Below are 22,819 nucleotides of genomic sequence, written 5' to 3'. Positions count from 1 at the left end.
CAGAATATGGATGAGGAGCGCCTGCAGGTCTTCCACTCCGTGCAGAGGTCTCACATCTCTGCCTTCAGCTGTATCTTTTATATTCTCAAAGGCAGAATTCACAAAGGAACTATCCACAATGCTCTTCTTGCCCATGAAATGTCCTTATTAAATGAAACATGCAAACTCTCTGTAAATATTGCATTTTCAAACAGAACAAAGAAACAATCATTCAGCAGTGTAATTTTTAACTTACCCGTTGCCCACAGATTCCCCCTGGGATTCACCTTGAGCTTTGAAACTTTATTTCTCAGCTCAGTCAAATCAAGAGTCATTGAAGTTGTCAAAGCAATGTATGAGATAAGGATGAAAGAAGACAGGAGTCCTCCCCTGCACATCTTTGTCACAGTGCCTTTCATTTCTCAGATGTGCTTCCAATTAATTTGGAGCTGGTCAATTAAAAGAAATCTCTTCTGTTACTTTGGGTACAGGCAGTTATACTGAGACAGGATCGGCTTAATATTCTAATGGGATGAAGTCATCCATCTGTGGTTGTTGCTTATTGGATGCATGATGCACATTAGAGTGCCTTGTGCCTTTCTGACTTGCTGTGACGATTTTAAGCACGTGACCTCGTCGCAAAACTACTGATTATCACACCCCGATTACATTAAATTCTTTCAACCCAGCAGGTCTGTAATGAAAGACAAGACAGAGCAGATCTGTAATTAAATGCACCAATTTATTTGTAAGTACTTTAATGTAACAGCAAGGCACGTAGACCACTGCATGCTGAACAGATGAAATGGCTTAAGAAATGCTGTAAATCCAAGTTTAATTGGCTACTGTAGGTACACAAATTCTTAACCAAGTCCTCACTGTACACAGTATCAAAAAGTACAAATATCTTTCGACAAGCATTACAAAAAGACAAACAGTGAACAAGTAATTCCTCTCAGCCCCTGCAGGTAAGCAGCTGCAGTGTGGTGATTCGAGGGCTTACAGAGAATCAAAGAGCTCACACAGCACTTTCATAGAAAAGTTCACTTGTCAGTTGAGTCAATATGACCATAAAAAGACTTAATGTCATTCCCAAAATAATTTATAAAATTTATTAATGTGGGATAATACATTTTTAAAACTAATTTTTTTACATTGCACTGAGATTAACTGCAACTTCTCGAAGCCTTTCGACGTTTAACAATCACTGCCATTTACCACGGAGGTAGGAACTGTCACGTAGTCAATACAAAACGAGGTGTCGCTTCACATATCAGAGCCTGCAACCGAAAAGTATCCCCCTTTTGCCAAGTGCTAATCTAAGATATTTTTTTATTTTAAGTCACTGCATTCCCATTCACGTTCCCAGGTGCTGATTCATAAAACATTAACTCTGACATGCTGATGAATTTCACTCTCACACCTTCTCTGGATCATCCTCAACAAATGTACCCTGATTTGACGTAACATTGACCGTTCACTTGCTGGAAAAAAAAACCAAAAACCAAAAAAAAAACCCCCCAAAAAAACCAAAACCCACTTCTGGCAATTTGAGGTATTTTCAATACAGCAATACTGCTGCAGAACACATGTAATACCTCTTCGTTTCTCCCAAACACGTGAAAGAACACCCCCAAAACAGACAGTATAAAATTGTTTGTTTGTTTTTTTAAAAAAAAGGCCAAACCATGAACTTGTAATTACTGCTTTTACATGAACAATCAATTATACTGTGTTTCGTAAAAAATAAAAACCTACTAATATTAAAAAAGCAGCCTGAATCCTTCAGGATTTAGTGTGAGGCATTAAATAATTTGAAACAATACCTGAAACTCCACCAATACACTGTTACAATAATCAATACCAGACCGTAAAACAAACACACATTCCTGAGTCTCCTGCCAGGGTGGATGGAAAATGTTAAGCAAAAAATTTTGACGAAAAAAGAAAAAAACAGAAGGGGGAAATGTTTAACCGTAGTATGAGTGATGAGTGCAGTTATATGTGAAAGGCAAGATTAATATATTACCAACATACAAGGTTAAATTAAAAAACAAAAAAAATAATATGAAAATATTTGTTCTGTATTAAATATATGTATCTGCTGGAATATACTGCACCGCCTCTAAATAGGTTGTCCAAATTAAAGGCATTACATCTTTGTACCACCTGCCTAAAAACATCAAGCATCCCTTATGACTTTCACATGAAAACTGAGGATATTAAAGCAGCTTTAAACAGGAGCTGAGGTGGCTCTCACTGCTGGAGAGAGACTGCTTGTGTCTGAGAGTGAGTGCTCAGATTTAAGTTACAGTCTGTGCTCGTGGAGCAGTGCGGACTTTCTTGCTCTCCGGCCGGTGAGGGATCAGATTTGTTTAGCTGGTGAAACAAATCGTTTTCCTCATCAGATTCTGCTGATCCAGCCAGCTGATTATCCTGCTCCTTCTCTTTAATATCTCCCTCTACTTTTTTCTCCTCTTCCTCTGGATCTTTGACTTTGTGTACGATGAAAAGATGTCTATTGAGAGACAGCACGGACGTGAAACACAGGCCACAGTGAAGGCACTGAGGAGTGTTCTCGTCGGTTTTATGCTGAGGTATATGCTGCTGGAACTCTGTGCTGTTGTCTGTGACGAAGCCACACTTCGAACAGCGGAACTGAGTTTTCAGACGCTTAGCTGAAGGAGCCTCGAGACTACCTGCAGGATCCTGAACCTCCATCTGTGTGCCCACATCAGGTGTTGCTGATACAAGCCTCTGGAAATCACAAGTTATGCAGTTTAGACCAGTGAGCAGATTGGAAGCATTTATGTTTGTGTTGAGAAATAATAAATTGCTACCTTGTCCAAAGCATTTTTGTCTACTTGGATGGGCATTTTTGGCATTTGGCTAAGATCAGGATTTTTTATTCCATGCATAAGGCTGATGTGGTTCTTCAACATCACACTTGACGTGAATATTGTCTTCTTGTCCATGCAATACCTAACAAACAGGGATGGAGCAACAATTAAAAACTGCTTTGTGGCCAAAGTTACTATTATTATTTATACATTTTCAAAATCTTACCAACAGGTATAAGTCCTCTTTTTCCCATCATGATCATTGCGAATGTGTCGTCTCAGACTGATTGCAGTGTTGAAAGACAACACACAGTGTCGACAGGGATACTTCTTCACGGACTGTTGACAAAAAAATAAAAATAAATAATTTGTAGGAATGACAAGATGAGCTTAAGTGAATTATTTAAGCATCAGCCTTGAAACAGACAATTTTGGATCTAACTGGGAATTCAAACCAGAATAAAAATGCATCTTGCTTATACTGGTTGACCTAAAAACTCTGACTTAGAGGTACAGGACTCATTTCCGCCCTACTGCTCGTTGGCTACTCACAGCTGTGAAATACTACTGGTCCAACTAATAGTATTTCCCAAACACGTACTCAACTAAGTATTTTTTTTTTACTGGTTCAATTACTTTATTTCCATTACGCACAAAAACAAAATATGTTCATAATAAACATAATAAACCTCACCCACCCCTTCTATTTTTTTATTTTTATTTAACTTGAGTCACAGTTTACAGCACAGGGGACTCTCATCACTTCTGTTATTTTTATCTACTATATTTTTATTTTATTCTGTATTTCATTCTAACAGAACAAACTAGGAAAAAGTGTTTGCTTTGAGAACGTTATTGTTTCAGTTTCTTGAGCTGGAAATTCTGTGCTATTTTGGTGTAGTGATGAAAGCTCTACAGCTTTCTCCATGATCCATCTCGAGCTAAACGTGTTGCATAGTAATATGTATAACAGTATGGTAAAATATGTAAAGCAGTATAGTAAAAAGAAAATAAACAAAACAGAGCAGTGTGTATGGGGAATAATTTTGCATTTGTACTCATTTGGTAGCAGGGTAAGACGATTTCTACTCAGTGTGAACTGAGGCCCAATGAGTCTAAAAACTCACTGTGTATCCTGGAGAAAGAAGAGGGCATGGGAAAAAAAGGAGGGTGGTGGTAATTGGCAAGCTGCTCCAGAGTAATACTGTATATTCTACATGACCCAGTTTCAATTCAAAACACAAATTTTACATTCTTAAAAAAATAAAAATAATTGTGTTTATATGGAAAAATGCCAATTCAAGGCATCTAAACCCAGGTACCACAGTTTTAATACAGGAACCCAGACAAGGCTTTACATGATTTACTGATGTTGCTGTCTGAGCGGTCTTCTGTGGCACACTGTCGGTATATCTGTCAAGATTTTAAGACACCAACTCAAGACATAAGAGCGCAACACTCAGTAATGTTTTGCATCAGCAGACGTCAGTGCGGGGTCAGTGCACCCTTACCTTTCCGTGTGTGGTCTTCAAATGGGAAACGTAGGCATCTCGCTCAGTGAACTGCTGCAGGCACTCGTTACATGTCCATCCAGCGGGTTTCACACGATTTAGGATTTTGCCGTCTTGCTCAGATTTCTCTCTAGTAGCAACTGTTTGTTTAATAGGGTAGTGACTCTTCTGTTTTTGGATAGACTGAGACTCCTGGTGCAAGTCAGCATGCTTAGTTTCTTTCTTCTTCTCTGTCTCTTCAATCGTGTTTCCTACATGCACACCCTGCAGAACAGGAAACACAAAATTCACATTATTATGCTCAAACGTATTTACACAGTAACATTTAACTGTTTCTTTGCTGGTGTTTTAACAAAAGAACACTACTGCTGGAGCATAAGTTAATGATTTCCCGTGTTGATTGATCTGTATCAGGTGTATGGTTTTAAAGGTTTAAAAAAAAAAAAAAAAAAAAAAGTAAACATGATAGGACACAGCACCTTACTTTTACTGGATGCACTTTATAACTCTTCTATGGACTAAGGAACCTTTTTTTCCCCAGATGTCTGACAACTTTAGCACAAATCATTTTAGATAAGAAGTGTGGCCGCAAATATAAACTCCTATAGACATCCTAAACTCCTAAAGGATCACTTGCAGGGAATATATTAAAAAATACTGACAACCATCAGTGCTACACCTCACCAGTGCTTACTGACCACTTTTTATGTCTGAGAGGTAAAAATGATAAACATGTAAAACATCTAAATAAAATGCATATATTTAATTCTAACCTTGAAATGCTGCATTAATAGCAGCTTTTGTGGAAAGACTGAGTTGCATTCTGGACACTTAAATACAGACGTAACACGCTTGCTGGAATTCTGATAGAAATGCTGAAACAGTAGCTGCTTTTTCTTGAACATTTTCTCACAGGAACACTTTAAGATTAACCTGCAAAAAGAAAGCAAAAACTGTTAAAGCAGCCTATGAGGAGAAGCCCACAGTTTTCAACCGTCAGGTCATGAGATGTTAACTTACTCTGGAGTTGTTTTGCTAGTACTGTGTTTATTTTTCAAATGCAGTTCACAGTTGTCGGAGGTCTTGAATGCAACCGGGCAGATGGAGCACTTGTACAAGACCTCACAGTGTTTTTCTTCGATATGAGTCTTTTGTCCTTGAAGGGTCCGGAAAACCATATCACAGTGAAGACATCTGGAAGAAAAGGAAAACATAATTGTTGCAACAGTGCACTGTACACTGTGGGTTTTTTTTTTTAAAAAAACCTGCATTTCTTGCCAAGTTACTCACTTGTACCAAGCCTTGCGAGCATAGTGCAGGCAGTTTTCCCTGACGTGCTTTTGGATGTCTGCAGAACGACACAGGGAACCACACTCAGGGCAGCAGTAAGGGGACTTATGTGCATGAATGCGTAGGTGAGCTCTGAAACTGCACTTGTTGGGCAGCAGCATTGAGCAACCTTTACAGATCTGGTATTTCACAACAGAACAGAACAAAAAGACAGTTTTGAGTGGAAAACAAACAAACAGTGGTGCCATTAAAAAGGACAAATCTGGTGATAGAGAAAATACATTTGTTTTTATAGAAAACAATCCAATTAACAGCTACAATGAAGTAAGTAATTATACAAAGCAGTATTCTCTCTTTAGCTAGAATAAGCTTACTCATCTGTACCTCAGTAATCAATCAGAAACAGATCAGATAAATTATCTACAAAGTGGCACCAGGCATCGTGTTGCTTCATTATGATAAATCTATGCCCTGAAGCGCACTTTTCTACTTTGATTTGAGTGACTTTTACAGATTAAAAACATTTAAGAGTAAGCACTAATAGGCTTAGATACTTGCTAAATTCTGCAAGGTGGTCTTCTCAAGTGATTTGTTGTCACCCTTATACTTGAAAATGTCAATTAGCTACTCACCAGTTCTTCTGTATCTTCTGACAGCTTCTGGTAATGGCCTGCGAGTGCTTTGTAGTCAGGCAACTGCTTGTTACACTCCAAACAACGGAGTCGATGGCGGATGACGCTTTCCGGATACAAGGGCAGGACAGGCTCACTTTTAGGCAAGACTAATGGCGAGGAGTAAGTGCCCACACTAACCAGTTCACTACTCAGGGGTACAAACATTTTTTCTTCTGCTATGGGCTTCAAATTGAGCTGTGTGCACTGCATCACTGTGCCACCGTTCTTGTGTTCCCTTGCATGAGCCAACAAGGCACACTTGTTAAAAAACACCAAAGTCTTTGCGCAGTGTGTACATCCTACTTCAATGTGGACACTCCTCCTACTGTAATGAAATGCGAGGCTCTTCTCCACCCCAAAGGAGTCCCCACACTCGAGGCAGCAGTATCCATGTGGTGGAAGGTTGATATTGGTTCCCGGAGGTGGGTTCAAGTTTGGCACATATGTAGGCACAGGGTTGGCACTGTTCAACAGTCTGTTTAAAGTTCCCGCAGATGGGTTCGGATTAGACAGGTGGGGATAAGAATTGGCTGTTTTGACCTGATGCACTAATGGGACAGTACTGTACACTGTGGAGGAGAGTGTGCGTTGACTTTGTTGATAGGAGGTGGTTCGTGCAGCTACTGAAGCAGCAACGCTGTGAGGGACAAGGTTTAGACTAGCTAAGTGCATTGCTTTTGGAAGGAAGTTTGTGGTAGTTGCATGGCCTGTAGTGGCTGATACTCTCTTTGGTTTGTGCACTTGATGTGCGGCAGATCTTTTGACTTTAGTATTACGGACTACTGGTGCAGAGCGCATTACACCTGACCTCCGGGAGTTTTCCTCCGACTTCCTGTTTGAAACTTTTGCCGAAGCTGTATTGGCTGCATTACCTTTACTTGGCACCCCAACAACACCATCAGGAGCTTGAGACTGATGTGGAGATGCATTACAGTATGAATCATCACTAATCATACTCTGCGATGGAGAGGATTCGTAGGCAGAATGCACGTCTTCATTTTCTGAATCTGGGAGCACACTGGTGACGGTACGCTTGATCTGCCCAGATGTGGTTTTAATGGTCTTAATCCTGACCTTAGGTATGGCTGGAGGTGAACCAGATACCAATGCAGGGGATGCTTTGCCACTACTGTCACTGCAGATACTCACAGGGCTATCAGGTGGTTTCCTTAATCGTTTTACTGCTTCAAGTGGACTTCTGGGGCTTCGTGGGGATATGGGGACCTTGGGGCTAGCTTTCATGCAGTCACTTTGAACAGCTGGGGATTCTCTGTGATCTGTCTGCTCATTGGGATCTTTTCTAGCATTCAGAGCCACCAGAGCGTCAAGACAAGAGGATAATTTACATGTCTGTGACTTGACATGTGGATAAGGGGCAATAAGGGATAAGGGAACAGTCACTGGTGCTCCTGAATTCCAGTTGGTTTCAGTGAAGTTCTGGTTTCCTAATTGTGGAGGAAATTCACTGTGTAGTCCAGGTGTTTTCTCTGCTTCACTACTACCACAGATGTCAGAAAGCTCCTCGCTTCTACTACTTTCTGCTCCTTTAATCCTCTGTATGCTTTCGTAATTATTAGAGTCCTTGGAAGAGTTATCAAACATGCTAAGGTCCATTCTTTTGGGATTGTGACAGACTGAAGTGTCCAAAACTGAAGCTTCTGGGAAACATAGTCTGTCTTCGTTTGGAAGTATTTCCTCTCTGCTTGATTGGGTGTTTTCATGCTCAGGACTGGAGACTGGACTTAAATCTGAAAGTGCCTGAGGAAACAATGGTGCCTCATCTGGTATAGGTGGCTTTCCAGAAAGCTCACTTGAAGCCTTCCCATTCAATGTGGACACAAATGATTTGGAGAAGCTGGTATTAGTTGTCTCAGCAGAGGTCACAGAAGTGTCTTGTCCCCTAAATCCATTTTGCAATGTTGGTCCCGAGTGAAGTCTATCACTAAATTCTTCAAGTAACTCCTGCCGACTTGTATTTTTCACAATAACACTTACAGCTGGGACATCTGAGGGTGGTATAGCTTGGTTAGTCAGTAAGCTGTCATCCAGACACATCTCTGTGTGTTTCAGCTGACTTTCTGTTTCCTCATGACTCCCCTGGATGGGCTCTTTGGCATCCAATCCAGTGGCATCTGGGATGTCAAAAGCTGCCAGGAGATCATCAAAATCTGGGGTCTTCATGTCACCCATGGCCGTACAGTCTCACAAACCTACAGAAAGACGCAGCTGTGACTTAGCATGAGCATAAAGAACTGTTACAATAAAAAACTAAAAGAGAAAAAAAGCTGTTTTATAAACTGAAGAGTAACTATTTAGCAAATGAGACGCGTCATATGTCAACGCTAGCTTTAGCCAGCAAGCTAAACGTGGGCAACATCTCCAGCGCTAATGCTAAATATGCAATAAAACACGCACAACACAAGCGATTTAACAGATAGCACAAACTTTAAACCCACTCACTGGACAAATTATATGACAGATGCACACAGGAGCCAGCTAACAAGCTAGCTGTAAAATGGAGCTAAGCTAGCGAGTTAGCCCCCATCTTAGCAACATGCTACAGCGTAAATAATTCAGCCAAACGAGTAAAGTCGTCACGTAATGATACACAGGGTGCTCACCATTTGATCCGAGTGTGTTAAACAGCTCTAGTAAACTAGCTACTCAGCCATTTAACTGTCTGCACTAAATATTCGCAGGCTAGGCTGTTTTAATGTTTCATAGCTAGGCTACAAGCTACTAACGTTAACTTCGTTTTCCTTTTCCTCAGTGGGAAATTGAAACCCTCGGCGCTGTCTTACAGACCTGAGGTTGCAGCGGGAGTGACTGCTTTCAACGACAGTACTAAAGGTCCACCAAAATATTTATTCAGGTTCAGGACGGAGTTGCAACTCACAAACGACGAAGCTTCGGTGTTCGGTAAGGTTGGGTAATGCTAACAATATTAAAATTTAATGCAAATAAAAACCTTGAGTCCGGGTGAATGTATAATGAGGCACTAAATCCTACTAATAATATTGAAAATGCAAACAAATAACATTATTATAGGTGTCGGAAAGCTTGTTTCGAATTCCCTAAAGCTCTTGTCTTTGGTTAATGAAAAGTAAACACAGAAATATAGCCTTGTCCTCCTAATTTGGGTGAATTTAAAAGAAAAATTCAAGCCCCAAACGACCCAAAATGCAAAAACAGTGCCTTTCATCAGACACGTCTGCCTGGCAAAGATCTCTCAGCTTCAGGGGATGTGCAAAATACTATGTATGCTCAAAATACCTTTAAATTACGGTTTTGTAAACCGTGATATCTGTATACAGCTATTCATAGACATAAAACTAATCCTATCAGAAATATATAAACATCCCTATAACCACCAATTACCAAGTTCATTTGGCTTCCAGTTATTTGTTAAAGTGTTCATCAGATCCATGCTGTGAAATGTCACAAATCATGCTGTAAACTGGAAGTCATCCCAATATGTCTGTGGTATTAACACTTTATGGGCTAATAATGGGTTTTTGGCTGTAATTAAGATGATAATTTGGTGAGGAGGGTGATCTTCTCTAAAGATCCATGACCTCAGCAGCCTCTGATTTGGGAAACTGCCAGTATTTTAGTGAAGAAGCTATATAAACGTCCTGTAAGACATAACTGAGGGCATTAAAGCTCTACAGCTTCCTTCCCGCAAGTCAAGGTTTCCAGAAGTGACAGCAGTTCGCATTAAATTTATAGGCGCATGCACTTAGTCATCAGCTAACAATAAATAAATAAAGGCTTTATTTAGTGTAAACGTAATAGAAGTAACATGCTATTGATTGTATGCATTTAAGAGATGAAACAAACTTATTTTGCTGGTTTAAAAAAAAAAAGATACTTAAATATAAATTGACAGACTTATCAAACTCAGTTTAATGCTGGATGAAGTAGAGGGCTTCTTATTGAATTAATGGTACATTATTCCCACTCCACTGCCAATCTGAGCTTGCTAGGGAAATTAACATAAAAACAACTCCTCGGGCTGCTGATTCAGTCTATTTAATGTTGCGTCACAAAATCTGTTACTGATCATTAATATCTGTTAATGGATTTCAGGGTGCCAAGCTTTCTAACTGAAGGCAAATGGGCTGCACTTTTAAATATTAATTATTCTTTATCACTTCCTCCAGACAGACTGAGTCCCCACTGAGTGTCACCAAGCATGCACTAACTCTATTTCAAAGGAATCATAATTTTTTATGTGTTAGACAAGATTATATTTAACCAGGTGAAAGCGGAACAAACAGCTGCCACTACACCCAATCGTGAATCATCACCATGAAAGTAAAGTACGGGTTGCGCTGCAATATACTTAATTGACCAGATAACAGCTGCAGCTGAATTCCAGGCTCTCTGATTCTGAAGTACTCAGTGTGCTTACTCTTCAAAATAATCATAAAAAAAAGGAAGAAAAAAGATTTAATACAAGTTAACTTGACACTGCTGACGCTGACTTACCAAAAAGTGTCTTATATATCAAAGCCTTTCAGGGATAAAATAGTTGCAGTCAAATGTAAAGTGTTCACTTTTTGAGAGTTATGCTGTTTTTGAAGGGTTATCAGCCACATATTGAGCTTTATTTTTAAGGTAGGCTAATATAACTATAGACTTATTCTGTTTGTGATATAAGGGCTCCTTTCTGTTATTAATCATGTTGATTATTCAGAAGCTTGTGACAAATGTATTTTTAGATACCCAATTTTAGTTTTCTATGACTTATAGGTGCTAACAACCTCCCAAAGATAAAGTCATGCCTGACCTACTGTGTTTCTTAGGAAATGCCTCTTAAGAGTCAATTCAAGACTCATCTTCTGTCGTTCCAGCAACTTAGGAAATGCAAAACATGGTCAGCTTCACGTCTCAAAGTATTGCTTCATAAGGCACATTAAATCATTCCTCCTGAATGACACAAACGTCTCCGTTGTGTACTTCCTGAGAGATTGGAGAAGTACGCTACGTGTCTGTTAATTAATGATAAGATGTTTCATTGAGGGCAGAGTATTCCCTGCGGTGTATTTTACAGCACAGCATTTGACAGCTGGGTCTAGGAGGACGCACAATGAGTAAGCCATTAACTCTGCTTTTCCTTGTATTAAGCTGTTTGTTCTGCAGTTGTGAATTTGTATTTTTGTGGAACAATTTTCATATAGATTCGCATAAGATTTCAGGATTATGTGGACATATGTTAAGCTTTCTTTATCTCACAGAGCAAAAAGCAAAAAAAGCAAAAAAATCGAGATTTGATTTGTCACTTATTGTTCCTGCTCCTGCTTGTTCAAGTTGCAGCTGCTTTCCCACAGGCAGCTGGATAGAAGTGAATAATGATCCTGTTTTTCAGCGGACCAATACGATGTCCACCTCGAAAAGATAAGCCAGAACAATGGAAGCGGAGTGGACAACCATGCTTATGAAATAGAGGTATGTGTTATGTTGTCCTGTATTTTACTTTCAAATGAAACATGCTTTTAATAAATTACCTGTATTTTCCTAGGAGAATGACATTAATCACTACAGCAGCATAAAAAGTGAGACCAAAAAGCCTAAAAAAAGACTGGAACTGGGATCATACCTAAGGTGTGTCAGTTCAAGTTGTTTCTGTTTATAGAACTAGTCCTACAGTTTTATTGTGAGCGCTGTAATGTAAGTTTTTATAGCATATGCCTTAGGCCTCTGTGCTGTATTTGTTTACTCGACAGTTTGTGTGTATACTTTACAGATAAGATAAGATAAGATAAGATAGAACTTTATTAATCCCTCGGGTGGGTTCCTCTGGGAAATTCGACTTCCAAAAAAAGCACAGCAACGACCGAAGTTACAGTTACAGAACTGTTATATATACACACACACACACACACACACACACACACACACACACACACACACACACACACACACACACACACACACACACACACACACACATATATATAAATACAGAGACAAATATAAATAAAATATACAAAGGGGATAAATAGAATAAATAGGAATAAAAAATAAAAATACAAGTGAATTGCACATTTCAAGTATTGAGTCTATTGCACTGTTGACTATTTACAAAAAGTATTGCACAAGGTATTGTACAGTGAGGTGCAGAGGCACTGCAGCTTAGTTGTTCCCCCCTCCTTTGTCCTCCTGTTTCCTGTTTCCCCTCCCTCTCCCCTCCAGAGAGGAGTTAAACAGTCTGATGGCGTGTGGGACAAAGGAGTTTTTAAGTCTGTTAGTTCTTGTCTTGGGGAGAAGCAACCTGTCACTGAACAGACTCTTCTGATTGTTTATGGCCGTGTGCAGAGGATGCCCAGCATTGTCCATAATGTCCATCAGTTTCTTTAGTGTCCTTTTCTCTGCCACTGTCACCAGAGTGTCCAGCTTCATGCCGACCACAGAGCTAGCCCTCCTGATCAGTTTCTCCAGCCTGGATGAGTCCCTCTTTGCTGTGCTGCTCCCCCAGCACACCACAGCATAGAAAAGTACTCCAGCAACCACTGACTGGTAAAACATCCTCAGGAGCTTCCTGCAGATGTTAAAAGACCTCAGCCTCCTGAGGAAGTACAGTCGGCTTTGGGCTTTTTTATACAGGTGCTCTGTGTTGCATGACCAGTCCAGTTTATTGTCCACCCACAGCCCGAGGTACTTGTACTTGTTGACCACCTCCACCTCCTCCCCCTCTATCTGAACTGGCAGTGGACCTTCTCTGGACCTCCCGAAGTCCACAACCAGTTCCTTAGTCTTTGAGGTGTTGAGTTGCAGGTGGTTTGTGTGACTCCATGCGACAAAGTTCCTCACCAGACTTCTGTACTCCTCTTCCTGATCATCCCAGATACACCCCATGATGGCCGTGTCATCTGCAAACTTCTGAATATGGCATAATTCAGAGTTGTAGCAGAAGTCAGAGGTGTACAGGGTGAAGAGAAGAGGGGACAGCACAGTTCCCTGTGGTGCTCCTGTGCTGCTGACCACTGTGTCAGACGTGATGTCCTTCAGCCTGACGTACTGTGGTCTGTCGGTGAGGTAGTCGGAGATCCAAGCCACCAGGCAGGGGTCCACCTCCATCCTGTTCAGTTTTTCCTGAAGCATACAGGGCCGGATGGTATTAAAGGCACTGGAAAAGTCAAGAAACAGGATCCTGACCGTGCCTTTTCCCCCATCCAGGTGTGAGTGGGCTCTGTGTAGGAGGTACAGGATGGCATCCTCCACTCCGACACCCACCTTGTATGCAAACTGTAGTGGGTCCTGGGCATGTTGTACCTGTGGTCGGAGGAGGTTGAGGAAGAGCCGCTCTAGAGTCTTCATAAGATGTGACGTCAGTGCCACCGGTCGGAAGTCATTCAGCTCATTGGGCCGGTTCTTTTTGGGGACCGGGACGATGCAGGATGTCTTCCATAGGGCGGGCACTCTCCCCAGTCGCAGACTGAGGTTGAAGACTCGTTGTAGCGGCTCCCCAAGTTCAGCAGCACACGCCTTAAGCATCCTAGGACACACCTTGTCTGGGCCTGCTGCCTTTCTGGGGCGAAGCTTCCTCAGTTGCCTCCTGACCTGATCCACTGTGACACTGGGAGATGTTTGGGAGGAGGGGAGGGGGGGAGATGTCTTGCTGCTGAGAGAGGGATTGGAGGAGGGGGGTGTCATGGTGTCAGGAAGGGGGGAAGCGAGGGAGGCAGGAGAGTGGGGAGAGGACTCTGTAGTGAAGGTGAGGGTGAGGGTGGGGGGGTTGTGGGCTGGTCAAACCTGTTGAAGAAGTTGTTGAGTTCGTTTGCCTTCTCCACAGTCCCCCCCACTGTGCTTTTCTTGGTGTTGTGGCCTGTGATGGTTTTCACACCATTCCAGACCTCCCTCATATTGTTCCTCTCCAACTTCTGCTCCACCTTCCTCCTGTAGGTGTCCTTTGCTTCCCTCAGGCAGCGTTTCACCTCCCGCTGTGCTGCTTTCATCTCCTCCTTCACTTTGCTCCTGAAAGCCTTCTTCTTCATGTTGAGGACAGCTTTGACTTCCTGTGTTACCCACGGTTTGTTATTAGGATAACACCGTACCGTCTTAGCAGGGGCGACTGTGTCCACACAAAAGTTGAGGTAGTCTGTAAGACAGTGTGTCGCCCCCTCTATGTCCTCACCATGTGGGCTCAGGAGCACATCCCAGTCTGTGGTGTCATAGCAGTCTCTCAGAGCATCCTCCTTTTCTGGGGTCCATCTCCGGATGGAGCGCGTTGTGACAGGCTGCCTTTGGACATACAAAACAAAATCTGTAATGGATAAGATTCTTTTAATCCAGTATATGGCTAAGATTTATCTAATGTTGTATAAAATAACCTGTGTGGACAAAAGTATTTGTGCCACACCGCTTAATCTTTGAATTCACGTGTTTTCAGTCTAATTGCCGCTGCTAAAGTTGTTGAAATAAACACCTGTTCGTGCATTCTGCCTTTAAAAACATCTGTTGAAGACAATTTTAAAGAGTTCACTGAATTTGACCATAGTACTGGAACACAAGGCTACAGTTGTGACAAGTCCATTTGTGAAATTTCCTCTGAAAGTATTTATTGCACTATTTATTGCATTGGTTTTTAGGAAACGTAGTTCAGCAACAAAGTGGCTAAAGAGTGGGGTAACCAAGAGCTCTAAAGATCACCAGCACCACTCAGTAACAGCACAGCTCCTCTGCCATTAATGTCAGCACAAGAACTGTGTGCAGGGAACTTCATGGCCTGGGTTTCCATAGGTCGAGCAGCTCGTGTAGGAGTAGCGTGTAGCTGACCTAGTACTTTTGTCAATATACTGTATACACAACTTGAAAATAATTTGAAATATGATTCTACTTACTCAAGAGAATTGCAGTGAACAATTGCTTTTGACTTTACTTCTGATTTTTGATTTTATTTCTCTACTTCAGCAAAGTTTCCGGACCAATCAATGCCACAGAGAATTACATCAAGGCTCATTCAAAACTCTTCAAATACATTGTCCTGGGTGTACTCGGAGCAGGTAATAATTTATGAAACATCAGTTTATTCAGCAGATATGCATCAGAATCCGAATCAGCTTTATTGACCAAGTATGTGTAGATGTGCAAAGAATGGGGCTTCATTTTCTTTCTTTTTTTTTTGCTCTCACTCTATTTACCCAAATAAACAAACATACAATAGCAACCTGTACAGCACATTTATATTCATATATACAGTGGTGCAGAGTGCAAAGATGTTGGAATACATTATGGAATAAATAAAAGATTGATTACAACAACAACAATATTTATTTATAGAGCACATTAAAAGCCAGGGGCATGCCAAAGTGCTTTACATAAAACAATAAAATGATTTACACTAAAACATCGGAGTCATATAAGTGTGGGATTATGTTCACAGGTAAAAACCACTAATAGGAATAATCTATAGCACACAGCTATAGCAAAGTAGAACTGTACCATCATACACAGTGATAGAGAACATAGACAACGCAACAATAAAATAATAAAATAATTAGCACTATAACGTCAGAGTCATATAAGTGTGAGATTATGTTCACAGGTAAAGACCACTAATAAGAATAAACTATAGCACACAGCTATAGCAGAGTAAAGCTGTACCATCAAACACAGTGATAGAAAACATTGACAGTGCAGGACAACGCAAAACAACCAGACACATTAATAGAATAACTCACAAGAAGCGAGGCGAGAATTTAACTAGTAGAAAAAGCAAGTTCAAACAAATATGTTTTAAGCCGTGATTTAAAAGATTGAATAGAATCAGACGCCCGGATGCCAATCGGGAGATTGTTCCACAGCTCAGGTGCAGCTAGAGCAAACGCTCGATCACCTCTAGACTTCAAGCGAGATCTGGGCTGAACCAACAATAACTGTGAGGAAGATCTTAAGGCCCTCGTAGGAAGATATGAATTTAAGAGTTCCTTAAGATAACTTGGCCCTGTGTTATTAGTAATTTTAAAAGTAAACAACAGAATTTTGAATTGAATACGAAATTTCACAGGCAACCAGTGCAGATCAGCAAGGACGGGAGTGATGTGAGTAAACTTCTTAGTTTTAGTTAGAATGCGTGCAGCGGCATTCTGGACTGTCTGTAATCTATGTAAAAGGGTAGAGTGGAGACCATAATAAAGTGAATTACAGTAATCTAGTCTTGACGTTACAAAGGCATGGATAAGCTTTTCCAAGTCATTGTGCGGGATGTAGTGTTTGGCCTTGGAAATAAGGCGAAGTTGGTAGAAACTAGATCTGACGACAGCAGATACTTGTTTATCAAGTTTAAATGAGCTGTCAAGTAGCACACCCAAATTCCTAACAGTGTCAGGGAAAGAACTAGTGAGAAAACCAAAAGCATCATGAAGTTTGGCACGAAGAGCGTCACTGCCAAAGATCATAATTTCAGTTTTCTTATCGTTAAGGATAAGAAAATTTGCCAGAAGCCATTGCTTGACCTCACACATGCACTCTCGAAAGTTACTCACGGACATAGCTAGATCATCATTCAGCTCAAAATAGATCTGGATGTCATCGGCATAATAGTGAAAGGCAATGTGGTATTTCTCAAAAATGACACTTAAAGGAAGCATATACAGTGAAGAACAGGGTAGGGCCTAACACAGATCCCTGGGGGACACCACAGCAAACAGGTACTACTGCTCTACATGCAATATGCGATATGCATGGGAAATGACAGTATTATGAATAGTATATAGGTATCTACAATGGTATATAGATATATACAGCAGGGTTCTGCATGGTATCCTTTACACAGGCAAAGTTTGTGACTTTTCTTTGAGTAAACTAATTTCAGTATAGACAGTGATCATGATGAATTGCTTTTCTCTTCTGTAGGTTATGTGGCGTACTTCATTGCGGCATGTGTCCTGGATTTCAAGAGGGCTACTGCCCTTGTAGTCCTGACCTGTTTGGCTGTTGCTGCTGTATCACTGGAACTTTTGAACAAGTACAAGGGGAAAAGCATCAGTCGCTTTTTCAAGCCCGCCGTCAGATGGTTTAAATCAAACTTGAAATGGATAAAATGGTGAGTGAATTTAAAGTTGGTGAAAGAACAGACTCTTTGTGAAGAAACTCCTTGTGACTATTAAGTCATGATGTGTGGCTTTAATGTGTTTTCCAGGGTTTTCATTTTGGTGGTTGTGGTCTTGCTTGTGGTGTGGCTCGCTTTAGACACAAGCAAGCGTCCTACCCAGCTTATCTCATTTGGCGGAGTTTGCGTGTTCATCATGCTTATATTCCTTTTCTCAGCACACAGGACAATGGTTAGTTTTCCACTGAGTCACAGCCTTTACTGTGATGACATCTCTTTCGAAACATTTTTGGGCATCGTATCTCAGATTATCTCTGTCCTTGTGCCCCTATCATCTTACAATTTAGTTGAGTTGCTTGCATGGAATAATTCTGAATTATATGGAGACTGCTTTATGTATCTCATGGCCAAAGCATTTCTTTTTTTCACATTTTGTTTTAGGTATCATGGAGGCCTGTGTTTTGGGGTCTCGGGATACAGTTCTGCCTTGGCCTTTTTATTATACGAACGGAGCCTGGATTTATAGCTTTCGACTGGCTTGGAAAACAAGTGCAGGTATTATATGACGATGAGCATTTCATTGTCAATCAAATTATAATTTAGACACCACAACTATTCAGCATAACACTTCCAAGTAACATTAACACTCATTCAGTTCTTTTATCATTTATTTACCTTCCATTTAAATTGTAGATGTTCCTTTTATGACACAACAGTGTGGACTCATGTTATTTTATTTACCACACATGCTTATCTTTAGACCTGCTTTATTACAGTATTCACCTTTACTCTTTGGTCCTCCGAGGGTTGAGTGTGTACACGCACGTGGCCTGCTAATTAATATACAGTGTGTTTGACAGCTTATAATCTCTAATAATTGGCGACTTTATTTACCTTAATAAAATGTATTGGTATGTGCATCAAAAATGTCATGAATTCATTTACTAAGCAAATGAATAATATATGAAATCTTATCCTGAGTTTCCATTTTTACAATTGTAATTTCAGATATTTCTCGACTACACCAAAGAAGGTTCATCGTTCGTTTTTGGCGATCTGATTGGAAACATTTTTGCCTTTCAAGTAAGTAAATGATTGGACCCTCAACCATGATTATGAATTATTTAACTTGAGCATTGCTAACCCGAATTTTATGATTTTCCCTCAGGCTTTGCCCATTGTTATTTTCTTTAGCAGCGTGATGTCGGTCCTTTACTACTTGGGGATTATGCAGTGGCTCATTTTGAAGGTAAAATACACTGCTTGCAGCATCTTCAATGCTTCTGTGCTCCTATTGCTCATGTAGTAATAATCTGCTACTAAGGGCCACGATTTTTGTCCATGCAGATCTCGTGGGTTATGCAGATAACAATGGGAACGTCTTCCACAGAGACCTTGAGTGTGGCAGGCAATATATTTGTTGGGCAGGTACTTCTTGCTTCAACATTTTATTCAACACTATTTTACGAACATCATTGTTTGAACTTTTGTGCATGTACCTGTGAATAAGTGCAGAAAAAATTAAATGTTTTTTGTACATTAGACAGAAGCACCGCTGCTGATCCGCCCCTATTTGAAGGATATGACCAAATCAGAGATCCATGCTGTTATGACTGGTGGATTTGCCACAATTGCGGGCAGTGTTATGGGGGCATTCATCTCATTTGGGGTGAGATAAAACTTTTAAGATAAACCTATTTTCATACTAGCATAATGTATCTTATCCCATACAGAAGCATACAATAAAAACGTAACATGCACAAAAAAAGACAAAGATTCAACTGTAAGTTAAAGAAAACCCAAAGCAATTTAAGCTCTGAGTGCAAAACAACATCTTAAAAAAGTTGCAGTGAGGGGCATAGCCAGTACTGATTTCTGGCTCAAGGACCTTTGTTGTTTTATTTAAACTCCTGAGAGGGAACAAGCACAGCACTGTTTCTCAGTTACTGTAGGAACACAAACTGTGATAAGGCACCTGATTACTCTGGACTGAGGCTATGAAGTTAGTTGCAAACAATTTTATATAAAGAAACATTAAAAACCCTCATGGCAGTATTAAAAAGAAAAAGGAAAAAAATGGGCCCCAAAACTGAACACATACTTAGAAATACACCTGAATACCTAATGCAGATTTAACTCATTCCACTTTGGTCTTAGAGCTGAGAGAAAAACAGCCTTTGAGGTTTCTGAGAGTACAGAGTAATTTAAAGTTTTCAGTAGTTCTGCTGACAAGCATCATGACCCAGATTTATATAGGAAAAGATGGTAGCTGGTAGAGACATAGGTGTGGCTCCTTATCTTATCTAACGTGAGGTTTCTATCTGGGTAAAAAGCTGAATGAGCATTACAAAAGGATAATGAGGACTAATATCAGTGATTGTGTTTACCCAGGTTTTTCTTATAGCAACAGCTTTATTGCTGTCAGCAATTTGTGATATAAGAAAAAGGGAACCTTAAAAACAATTTACATGACTTGATATGTGGTATGTGTCTGTCTCGTTGATGGGTGGTTTTAATAAGTCACAACATATTCAAAGCATGCAAATGTATATTACCGACAGCGTTGCTAATCACTGCTGTAATTACCCTAATCAGTTACATGTTATTTAATTGTGTTTCACAGATTGATGCATCTTCCTTGATATCAGCCTCTGTGATGGCTGCTCCGTGTGCTCTGGCAATCTCTAAGCTTTCTTACCCAGAAACAGAGGAGAGTCGCTTTAAATCAAAGCAGAACATCAAAGTGGCTTCTGGGTGTGTACACAATTGAATTTCTTCTCATGATGTTGTCTTTTCTTTTTTGTGTGTGTTCGGTTCAGAATATCTTGTCTACATTTATTTATTTTTAACATTTCAGTGATGAGCAGAACATTTTGGAAGCAGTCAGCAGTGGAGCATCTGCATCAATAGGGCTTGTTGCTAACATTGCAGCAAATCTTATAGCCTTTCTTGCTATCCTCGGATTCATAAATTCAGCTTTGAAATGGCTTGGAGGAATGGTGGGATATCCTGATGTCACATTTCAGGTATGTTTTAGCAACAGAAAGTTAATGTGGTATCTTGATCATTTTGTAAACTCCTTAGATTTTAGAATTATATTTTTATATTATAACATTACAATGAAAATTAAGCTAAGTAAAGTTATCTAATAATAAATACTTGTGTTTGATCATTTAAATAATTATATCATAACTGTATGACGTGTAGTATTTTAATATACTTTGACTTGTATTATGACAGTGTAAAATAAATACCCAACTACTTATTCTGACAAATGTATTTAGATAAGTTAAGAATTTACAGCATAAACTTCCTATAATAGTGATTAATGTTTCTGACCCCACCCAACAAAGATAAACCATCTCTGGCTTGTGTTTGCTGGGTGGGGTGAATATGAGAAAGAAACCATAAAGTTAAAGTTGTCTGCTTATTTCCGTGTGTTTTATCTTAGGGAAACATTAGTCCGTTATGCACACAAACTTTGCTTGACATTCTGATTTACTGTGCTTTCCTTTTTCTGAGAATTTAAGATATCAGTCTAACAAATTTCAAATAACCTTATCTGGTCTTTGTAGTTAATTTGCTCTTACGTGTTTATGCCTGTGGCCTTTATGATGGGAGTGACATACGACGAGAGTTTCGTTGTGGCTAAGCTAATTGGGACAAAGCTCTTCCTCAATGAGTTTGTGGCGTATGAGGAATTATCTAAATTGAAGCAAAACAGGCTCGACGGACTTGCTGAGGTTATTGGAGATGAAAGGCAGTGGATATCTGTGAGTATATGTTTTTAGTTCTGAATATATTTTAAATTTTGTCAGTATGAATGTGAGCTGGAAATCTTTTTTTTTTTTTTTTCTTGTTTCAGGTCCGATCAGAAATCATCACCACTTATGCTCTTTGTGGGTTTGCCAATTTCAGCTCACTGGGCATTGTGATTGGAGGTCTTTGTGAGTATTAAATCATATTATTGTCACATTTTTGCCTTGATCCAGAATGTGTTCTCTCAGTAATGGATTCTCTAACACTGTGTGTTTTCTTTTCTCCAAGCATCTATATGCCCATTAAGAAGAAATGACATCTCATCTCTGGTGTTTAGAGCCATGATCACCGGGACATGTGTATCTCTCATCAATGCTTGCATTGCAGGTAAAGTTCTGTTAGTTTGTTTTGTTTCCAGTGTATCTCCACAGCATCTTTCTGTGCAGTTTTTACAGAGCAGCTCTCACTCTGATTTTTCAGGCATCCTCTTTGTTCCTCCATTGGACTGTGTGGAGGTTTTTAACGGATCACCCTTCAATGCCACACTTTCAGACGTTGCAGAATGCTGTCAAGAGCTCTTTCAAAGGTATGCATTTACATTTTCATTAAAAAGAAGCTTGCGGGTGGCTAAACTAATTGGAAGAAATCAGATATGCACTCAGGCTATTAAGTATGACTTTGTGATATCTCGTTATTTTTCTTAACATGTAAAATTAATTATTTTGCAGCACCATAAACAACGGGACCGTCTCATTTGAAGGATTCTGGGGCAATGTAGCAAACGCCACCATATTTCTCTCTAAATGTTGTCAGTGTTGTGGCTTTCCCGATGTGGATGTTTGTATTTAAAGAACAACCCGTAGCAGTCGTATGCAAACCACATGCAAAACATTTCTACAAGTATTTTCAACCTCTGTTCAGCTTTCCTGTGAGGTTTGTAAGTACAATTTGCTTGACTCACCAGTCTCTAATTGGACAAAGTTGTTGTGAATCACCACAGAAATTGGCAATGGGCCACCTGATCCACTTTGATGAGTTTAACACTGTCAAAAGTCATATTAAAGTACCAAAACAATAAAATATTAACTGAGTGGATTGACATAAAATGCCTTTCTAAAAAACTGTCTTTTTTAAACAGATATGAGCTGTTACCAGAAGTCACAGCCATTAGTACATCAAAAGCGAAAAGATTACAGTATATTATTAACTATGCTGTGCCACTTTAAAAAAAAAAAAACAGCGAAGCAAACAACCTCTTAGTAAACTGTCACATAGCAGTGGTGATTCATGTGCTGGTAAACAAGTTCCTCTTAATGTATTACTTTATTTTATTTGTTAAAATTCATGCATTATGATCAGTGTTTTCTTCAATGTGAAAATCAGTCACAAGTCAAGTGCCAGTTTTTTTCCCCCACTGTAGCTCATTTGCATACTAGTTTGTGTATTTGTGTCACATTTATTGTAAAAATGTAAAGCCTGCAGTACATGCATAACATTTTTGAGCTGATTTTATCTTTTATGTATTATATTGTAAATCGGTCTTATAAAAGCCAAACTGGGATTTTGATTAATTTTGTACATATATAGGAGAGAACATGTACGTACATACATACATATATATATATATATATATATATATATATATATATATATATATATATAGCACAAGAACAAGCTCTGAGCACAAGATCCATAGAGGCTGGGGTCTAT

General features: G+C 39.8%; 2 protein-coding genes across 2 annotated transcripts; one reads left to right on the top strand and one right to left on the bottom strand.

Annotated features, from left to right (window-relative positions):
- Positions 1–758: 758 nt before the first annotated feature.
- znf592 (zinc finger protein 592) lies at positions 759–9,048 on the bottom strand. Its single transcript, XM_085357419.1, has 9 exons — positions 8,916–9,048; positions 6,253–8,504; positions 5,621–5,799; positions 5,351–5,524; positions 5,104–5,263; positions 4,331–4,594; positions 3,046–3,158; positions 2,820–2,961; positions 759–2,736 (listed from the first exon to the last, which is right to left on the bottom strand). The coding sequence occupies exons 2-9, from the start codon at positions 8,482–8,484 to the stop codon at positions 2,236–2,238; spliced, it is 3,765 nt and encodes a 1,254-aa protein (XP_085213545.1). The 5' UTR covers positions 8,485–8,504; positions 8,916–9,048; the 3' UTR covers positions 759–2,235.
- Positions 9,049–11,355: 2,307 nt separating this feature from the next.
- On the top strand, positions 11,356–21,958 carry slc28a1 (solute carrier family 28 member 1). The gene is made up of 18 exons (XM_085357418.1): positions 11,356–11,390; positions 11,666–11,745; positions 11,819–11,901; positions 15,211–15,302; positions 17,155–17,344; positions 17,441–17,582; positions 17,792–17,905; positions 18,359–18,433; positions 18,519–18,599; positions 18,698–18,778; positions 18,894–19,019; positions 19,974–20,104; positions 20,208–20,376; positions 20,926–21,123; positions 21,216–21,297; positions 21,398–21,496; positions 21,590–21,695; positions 21,838–21,958. Exons 1-18 carry the CDS (start codon positions 11,387–11,389, stop codon positions 21,956–21,958), a joined length of 1,974 nt encoding a protein of 657 aa, XP_085213544.1. The 5' UTR covers positions 11,356–11,386.
- The last annotated feature ends 861 nt before the right edge of the window (positions 21,959–22,819 follow it).

Source organism: Diplotaxodon limnothrissa, linkage group LG7 (genome assembly GCF_057381915.1).
Source record: "Diplotaxodon limnothrissa isolate DT_005_m linkage group LG7, D_limnothrissa_male_GT1.1, whole genome shotgun sequence".
Classification (NCBI taxonomy): Eukaryota; Metazoa; Chordata; class Actinopteri; order Cichliformes; family Cichlidae; genus Diplotaxodon; species Diplotaxodon limnothrissa.
Note: the sequence above shows the minus strand (reverse complement) of the source record. Positions and strands in the feature narration are given on the sequence as shown.

Coding starts and splice junctions, on each gene's coding strand:
- znf592 (XM_085357419.1), bottom strand. CDS start 8,484: ATGGGTGACATGAAGACCCCAGATTTTGATGATCTCCTGGCAGCTTTT. Junction 4,595..5,103: donor TATTAATGCAGCATTTCAAG/GTTAGAATTAAA, acceptor CCTGTTCTGCAG/GGTGTGCATGTAGGAAACAC. Junction 3,159..4,330: donor TGAAGACCACACACGGAAAG/GTAAGGGTGCAC, acceptor TTTTGTCAACAG/TCCGTGAAGAAGTATCCCTG.
- slc28a1 (XM_085357418.1), top strand. Junction 18,779..18,893: donor GCAATATATTTGTTGGGCAG/GTACTTCTTGCT, acceptor TTTGTACATTAG/ACAGAAGCACCGCTGCTGAT. Junction 19,020..19,973: donor GGGCATTCATCTCATTTGGG/GTGAGATAAAAC, acceptor TGTGTTTCACAG/ATTGATGCATCTTCCTTGAT.